Here is an 8873-nt window from a genome sequence, read left to right as displayed (position 1 = left end):
CCATATACATACATATATATTTCAAAGCTTCTTCCTTTATATACTACCTTTACATATTTATATATTTGAGAAAAAAAATTTGCCGTCGAACTATTTAGTCATAGTTCAATAAAATATAGGTAATTTACGCGCTTTTTGAATTTTTGATTAAAAAAGCAATGCTATCATTAATTTTTTTGACATTCAAAATTTGCCTCTTAGACAGTAAACAACCCAGTAATTTAATATCTCTTGAAAAAAGTTTAAAACAGCTTATATTGTACTTGAACCAATCATTATTATTATTTAGTGAATAGTTCTCATATTATAAATTAAATTAAATCATAGATAATAAATTAAAGTTTTTTTTTGTTTCCTTTTATCCACTCATAACTAAAAACATGCTTGCAGTATTTTTATTTACCCTGGAATAGTTCTGATTGCTCCTATATAATTTATTTTTATTTTATTATTCTTAAAAATAAATAAACTCTTCCAATGGTGTGATAATTAATATAAAAACAAATATTAAAACCAAAAACTCTACTTTTAGACTGAAGAGCATTTAAAGTAAATTGAAAGGCTTCTAATCTCGGAGTTATCATTTATCCTTTTTTCATTCCTTAAACAAGGAAAGACTACTCTGCTTTAAATATAACCGTATTAATAAATATATCCAGCGTAAATAAAAATACTCAAACCATTTCTACGACGATATGAGATTTATTTATTAATTTATTGTTTTATTTTTTTGATGATAAATAGTATTCATATTTAAAGCAGGGTGTCCCAACTGAATTAATTTAATTTAAAAATACACATATTAAAAGCGGTTGGGAATCGCTGATTTAAATAATTGTTAAAGTTTATTTTAGTTATATATATTATAATAATGATACCACCATACTCATCGCGCGCTGATTAAATGATAGTTTGAATATACAACTCTTGGACGAGAAGTGGATTGGACGAAAGACACAAGTGATTTTTATTTTTATTTTATTTTCCACCTTGACAAACTTTTCCAATTATGGTATTGACCCAAAATGCTCAAAATTATGAATAATTTATAACCAAATAAAACAATAAACTAAAAAAATAAGCCAGTCAACCAATGACATTATTATTTATAAAGTTGTTCGTCATTTGGATTTTAAAGTAATTTATTTCTGACCTAGACGGTGCTCCTGTTTACTAGTCATTTATAGTAATATATTAATTTACCGTAATTTGGAGCTAATTTATTAATGGCATTAATATATATTAATAGCCAACAAAAATTGAACAAAAACAATGCAAAAGTTCAATATATTTTCAAAGTCGACAAATTAAAACTTCTTCTCACTTATTTTTTTGGCTTAGTAAATATATATTATACTAGTATGTACGTTGTAGAAGTACTGACTCAGTTGATAGAAGTACATTTTTTCTATGTTTATAAGAGATTCACCGCTCAGCTGCTCCCCACACAGATATCACCATCGCTTATCGAATTTGTATGGGAACCAGTGGAGCGGGAAAGTGGTGAACCTCTTAATACGGCTCACCCTCGCCGAGATTCAGAGATGATTTGCTCCAACGTTCCACTCCGACCATCCGTGGAAAGTTTGTCAAGGTGGAATTTTTTGACCATGGATGAGTGAGACTGGATGATGATGATGATGATGGTGTGCGATGCGGTGATCGCGTGGTGACCCAAGTCTAAATGTCGCGGCGGGATGGTGTGGTTTCAGTGCGGCTACCTCGAGGGGCTGCGGTCGTCACTCGGTGGCTGGACGCAGAAAGTCAAGTCGTGGTACTGGGGAAGGCCTCTCGTAAGTCCCCTATGGTGATGGTGCTTCTACCCTCACTGCAACTATTAACAGATAAATAAACAACCAACAACAATAATTAAAAAAATATTACTAAAAAAAAAAAAAAAAACAACACCATCGATTAATCGCACTTTTATTATATCTCTCTATATATATATTTCTTATACTAAATGCACGCCGAATAGTTGAACGTTTTTTATTTGATTTTATTATTAACGTTTCATTTAATATGTTTTTAAATTTTGATTTTTTAACTATTATTATTATTCATTGGGCTTCCAACAGTTATTTATTATTATTGTTTAGTTCGTGTGCCGATGGTTGCGCACTTTCGTCGATGCTTACGTCGCGTTCATGCCGTGCAATTTTACTCAAACTTAATAAACAAAAATTTTAGTCATCCTTTTTTTATCAGTCTGACAAGTACGGGTTTGGTGCAAGCGCTCGACAATCACCAGACAGACTGAACGACAGATAAACTGAATAGCAGCTTTAAACGCAATTCTCGTCTTCTCGAATGATAGATTGCACATCAGATGCCGAGTAACCTTTCGATGTGCACAGATGCAAATATTAAAATTGAGTTGGATCTTTCTGGCGAGTTTAATAAGGCAAGATTCGATAAGTTCCGAATCTTGCCTTATTAAACTCGCCAGAAAGATCCAACTCAATTTTAATATTTGCATCTGTGCACATCGAAAGGTTACTCGGCATCTGATGTGCAATCTATCATTCGAGAAGACGAGAATTGCGTTTAAAGCTGCCATCCAGTTTATCTGTCGCTCAGTCTGTCTGGTGATTGTCGAGCGCTTGCACCGCACCGGACAAGTATATATGTATAGTTCTCACTTTAGAAAACACATTATAAATCGAACTTAAATTATCAGCTGGTCAAATTACACTTACGCAGAAAGTTGTATGTTAGTGCAGTTTTCACGCTCAATAACTTCATCGCCGTGCGCCCACCGGTGGGCACTTTAGCTAGGTCGCAATCGCCACGCACCCGCCCGTGGTCACATAAATGAAACGGTTTCTTTAAAACGACATCTACAAATAGTTTTTATAACTAATGAAAATTAAACAATTATATTTTTCGTTGGTTTTTGAATATATTTGAAAAAGGTGCGGCGATGAAGTGGTCTGGTTCTACTTTCAGTGACCAATGATACAGCCTGTGTCATTGGTCATTGATATGTAATGGCGTATTGATTTGATTGTCTATAATATTTATTTATTTTAAAATTAATTTTTTAAAACAATAGTAATATAAAACATAATCAAAGAATGAGGAAATATTAATGATCAGTAAAAGTGGAACCAGATCGTATACTTACATATCAGCGTATGTATATAATGAAGCACTTGACAAACGGTTGATGATTTTAATTCGGTTTAAAATGTATTTAGGATAGATTTCGAACGATGTAGTATTAGAGATAGAGAAGTTTAAAAGACGCCATTTTGATTACCATGACCTGAACGATTTCCCTTTTCATTTTGATGGGAAATTTGTACTCGCATTTACCGTATTTAATACATTTCCTGTAATATGAACAATGTTTGCTTCATCAATGCAATATTTTAATGTTTAAAAGCTTCATCAAAACGAATGTTATAAAGTTCACAAATGACTCATGTAGTTAGCAATCTAATTTTTATAGTATAGTATTTTAATATGATAATTGATGTTCATTCCAATAAAATGATAGAACCCATTAGCAGATTAGAGTATATGAATCTACTTAGTAGTAATACTTTTTCACCGATGTAAATACCAATGAGTAAAATTGTCACAGAAAAACGCCACCAGACGGCGCTATAGTTGCATGGGTACGAAAGCGCGCTCTAGCGGTTCAATGTAGATAACTTAATTTTGTTTTATTTTTATTTTTATTATTATTATTGAGTCAAGACATTTAGAACGATCGTTCTATTTTCTTGCGATAATGTTCCTCTAATTTTCATTACTTCATAAGCATGATCATGATCTCTGGTACATATACGATAGCTATCAAAGACAGTGTGTCACAACTTCACAGTATTGTTTTGTTCATTTCTTTTGTACGAATCTCGCTTAGGTATAGCACAACTTACATACACTTGTTTGATGTTTACGCTTTTTACTAGCCTCTTCTTATTAATCCTGCACCGGTTCTGTGGTGCAAATATCACTATAGATCAATTCTTTGATGTGTTTAATCATCGATTGCTTAATATCCGCCGCCATTTTGAGCTTTATTGGCCAGTTCTTGCGGTGCGTAGCAAACAGTACAACCGATTGAAAATAAATTGCATCAGGTTTTACAGAAAGTGTAGTAAATTCTCTACACTCGACTGTCGCGTGAAATAAGTTATGCATAGTTTTTTTGTGCATTGAGATGCATCGACCTTGCACTTGAATCGCGTGCAAAACGAGCGAACGCTCCTTGCTCATTCTTGGATGAAAATAATAAACAATAACCCAAAAAAATAGGATAATTTCACGCGTCCGCAAAACTCACTTTCGATTGTTTTGAGACAGCTATCACGTCGTTTAAGACCTTTCGTAAGCGAGCGTGGGAACGGTGCCGCAGAACAATATTCCATTTTGTACGGATCTGTGCGCTTAATGAGAGACTTTCTTTCAGTGCGAAGATTTAACTTTCTCTGTCTATTGTGAGAAAAAATAAAACAAAACTAGAAACAGATAATATATAAAATGTACACCGAGGGTCGACCGCTTTCCATACATACTAAACAATACAATGTGGCCAATATTTTACTTTTATCATATTCAACAAAAAAGTCTAACGATTGCGTTACACGTTTAAAACTATAACTGTCAAATGTAAAATGGGTATTTTTGAGCCTATTTTCTGTAAGAAATAAAAATAAATAAGAAAGCCAATTTAAATATTCATATTATTTATATACATATGTAAGCCTACCGGGCAATTCATTTCAATAAAATTAAACTTAGAGCAAGATATGTAGTTCAAGCCTTTCAAATTCGCTTTATTATTTGTTGAAACATTTCCAGTGATTTCTTAGAAGTAAATTTAAATTAATATTTTTCGAATATCTAAGACCAATTGGAATCTAATTTCAAAAACCATTTTGTTAAAGAATTGTGTTTATTAAAAATACGAAATAAAAATGATTAAAAAAAGTAGCATATTGAAAAATTACGTTTTACATTACAGAATAAATTGGAATTAGACACTTGTATTTATTAATATATGTATATGCATATGCCAGTACAATTGCGGAGCTGAAAGGTTAGGACATCTCTGGCATTTTTTTTTAAAAAACTTTTTAATGGCAGCTTTCACGTTTTTGGCAAGAGACTGGAATGTAAAGCATTCTGAAAAAATACATATACTAAAAAAATCATTCCTATTTCATTAAAAAAATGTAATTAAATTTTATAAAGGTGTACCAAAGCGTGCTTTTTTAAAATATGCATTATTTTTATTGTTATTATACTTATATACCCACACTCATACACATTTGTAGCGAGATGATTTACTAAAATACACTTGTTGCACTTTGATTTTTTCCCAGCACACGTAATTATAAAATTGCATTGTAACGCATGCAATAATCGATGATGCATTGATGTGTATTTTTGTAATTTATTTATTTAACATAATTATTTTTAAAGTTCACTTTATTGATTTGAATCTCGTTCGATGAGGGTAGTTAGATATTAGAAATTAAATAATAGATCAGTAGATATTTTATATGAAAAAATACATTACGTATATCAATAGATAGATTTTCATTAGTTTTGTAGTTTTGTAAATAAATTGCTTTTTCATATTTTATATTAAAAATCAATATAAATTGAGAAATTAACTTAAAGTTGGTTTTAAAATTAAGCTGAAGAAACTGTTGTGATAAAAATGATAAATCCACATAAATAAAGAAATAAAAACTTACAAAACTTTATTCAATTTGTCAAATCATAGCATGATACATTCACTATTGGCTGTTTTATTGTTTTTCTTTTCTAACTTAAAAGATATATAATTTTTAAGTATGTAAATGGTTTCAGCATGTACGATGTTAGAGTTTTTTTATATTAAATGTTTTTGAGCTCTAATATCGGAGCACACTTTTCATTGTGTATTTTCGCAACGAAACAAAGTATTCACAGATGCACTAATTAGACACTTTCGCAGAACTGTCTGAACGATTTGAATTGAATTTCTAAATTTGAATTTCGTCCAGGAGTTGGCTCACAAGCTTTCGAGGAGTTTCGACATGAAGGAAGAGGGTGGTGCGTTACTCGGAGAAGGGGCCGGAACGATGCGTAGACATCAGTCTATGCAACGGTTGCCGCTGGGTGCTCCGGAGATGCATCCGGCACGTGTTATACCCGATCATCATGGGAACTTGCACATCACAGTCAAAAAGACTAAGCCCATTCTGGGCATAGCCATAGAAGGAGGTGCCAATACTAAGCATCCTCTGCCCAGAATTATTAACATTCACGTGAGTATTATTAAATAATAATTTTTTACAGCTTGGTTAATAGTGTGTGCTTGTAAAACTTTGTGAAATCCGAATGGATGCATTCGAATGTTTGGTTATTTTGATAGCCATTGCGAATATTTGTATTTTACAAAATTCATATTGACCGCGTTTTGTTAAAAATTTTAAATTTCCTAAATTGAGATACGAACATATACAAGTTGATGCCCTATAAAATTGAAAGAATTTTCATTAAACTTATTAATTTTCTTACCATTATTTTCCTTATATCTTCTCCAGAAGGTAATAGAAAACTATTAGAGAAAAGACCTTTGTCGGAACATCTCATTATATGACAGATTGAAAGTATTGCATAATAACGAAGCAGCTATGCTTGAAATTGAATATGCTGTTTTGAAAAAAGATAAAAGACATTAAAATGCATTTCTAAATTTGTCATGAAAGCAAGTAACTTAATACCATAAACTGTATAAAATACGTATGAATCGAGATATTTATTATCTTATGTCATTTTAATGGTATTGTAACGTGGGAATATGAGAGAGAGATAGTATTCACTGTCTGTGCATTCATGGGTAAACGATAGAGATCCCGGGTTAGGCTAACGGGAGTCAATAAGTGCCCGAATAAAGGATACGCTGATGTTCTCACAGAACAATAGACTCACCACGATAGACCTTTACGTGCCTAGACAATAGATACATAAATGGATCTGGGAAGCTGTGGTGTGCAACTTATTTTATAATGAGGTACACACGGTAGATCAGCTTATTTTGGAGTGAGTGGTGGTTACGTGTGGACCTCCTGAATCGTTGAATAAATGCTGTGAAGCGACTTTGGCCTTTCATTTGGATCCTGAACCCACCCCTACGCAACAGTATTTAAAGATACACAAAGTGGGAACATACATATAGTGTATGGATAAATTAATCTTAATTTTGAATACATATAAATTGTATTAGAATACATATAATAACTTAACTTAATCTAAGCGCTTATAAATATGTAGAAACCTAAGAAAATTTTACTAATTCTGAATCATTATTTGAACAAAGTCAATATTTTAATACTATGAATTTCTGTAAACAAGATCTAATATATGATTATTTAATTTCATTGTTGTCCATTTATATACAGCTTTATAATTTTGATTTACGAAATTTAAATGGTATAAATATTACTCATGTGGGATAGATCAGCTTAATTTTGCTTCATTAAATTATTTATACATGTATAGTTAAGATTAAATTGAATTATTTTATATTTTAAAAGCTTTTTAATAATGAAAACAAATTCCAATTTCAGGAGAACGGTGCAGCTCACGATGCGGGTGGTTTAGAAGTAGGACAGTTGATATTAGAAGTGGATGGTCGACGCGTGGACGGGCTGCCTCACCAGGCAGTCGCGAGATTGATCGCCGAATCGTTTGCCAAGCGTGACCGTCAGGACATTGAGTTTCTGGTTGTGGAAGCAAAGAAATCAAACCTAGAGCCAAAGCCAACTGCTCTCATATTTTTAGAGGCCTAACATCTACTTTCCCTCCCCGCCACCGACCCCGGCGAACTGACGGACCCGGCTCGCCAGGGAGTCGACCTCACCGCCCGCATCACGGAATAAGTTCCACACAGAGTAATGTGAGATGTCACATGCTCTTTTAAAATGTGTGGGAAGCATATTTAACAACTTCGGTGGCGCTGCAGCATCGTCCTGCTCGATTTCTACATAACAACGTTTCCCCACGCACATCGTCAAGCTTACCATTAACTATGATCCACATATATAAGTGAATTTTTAAAGAGAGAATAATACACCGATTGTAATTCGTTATTTTTATGTATAATACTTTGCAATGATGTAAGTATTACTATGGTTACAGTTGCTATTTAATAATTTGGCCAAAAAAACTTTTTTTACTATATGTACGTAGTAACAATAGATGAAGTATTTTTTTTTATTTTTGGCTGTTAAGTTTGTATAATGTAAAAATCATTAATAAGTCGATCTATATTGTGGATTTTTGGCATTTTTATTTTTGAATTTGAATCATACTTAAATTTTGTAAAGTTGAGTTATGCTTGATATACATAAAATGGTTAATATTATTTAAAAATTGTGGATGTAAATTGGGAATAAGTAAGCTTGGCTATATGTGTGGAAACTAAAACAATATTTTTATTCTAAATTGGGAAGAGAAGGGAGCTTTCTCTTGAGAAAGTAAAATCTATTGTGATGATGTCTAAGGTTATTTAAAAAAATCTGTAACTATTTTAAAAACTTTGTATACAAAATAAATTGTATTTTTGTTCGTCACTTTGATAAAAATAAACTAAAACAAATTGTCTTTTACGATTCAGTAAGATTTATAATGAAAAACTTTTTTAAAATGAAAATAAAACACTGTAGATAAATTAGAGTAGAGAATTATGCGAAACACTTCCAGAAATTTTAATATCATCTGTGCATAAATTCACCTTTTAATATCATATAAAAAAACGAAAAAAGTCTATTTTTTCATGTACGTACACTTTCGAAGATAAATCTTTTAAAATTAATTAAAAAGTAACTTTACGTAGTATTCAAACTACACACACATATTTCACACAT

General features: G+C 31.8%; 1 protein-coding gene across 1 annotated transcript in view; it reads left to right on the top strand.

Moving 5' to 3' along the window:
• LOC143917725 (whirlin-like) overlaps positions 1-8873 on the top strand; it is a 65313-nt gene extending 56440 nt beyond the window's left edge. Inside the window, exons 17-19 of the mRNA XM_077439306.1 lie at positions 1713-1793; positions 6006-6269; positions 7575-8873. Of these exons, the coding sequence (XP_077295432.1) occupies positions 1713-1793; positions 6006-6269; positions 7575-7796 (567 nt within the window). The 3' untranslated portion in view covers positions 7797-8873. The remainder of the gene's footprint in view (positions 1-1712; positions 1794-6005; positions 6270-7574) is intronic.

This window comes from Arctopsyche grandis, chromosome 10, assembly GCF_051622035.1.
Source record: "Arctopsyche grandis isolate Sample6627 chromosome 10, ASM5162203v2, whole genome shotgun sequence".
In the NCBI taxonomy this organism is placed as follows: Eukaryota; Metazoa; Arthropoda; class Insecta; order Trichoptera; family Hydropsychidae; genus Arctopsyche; species Arctopsyche grandis.
This window is presented reverse-complemented; position numbering and strand designations above follow the sequence as displayed.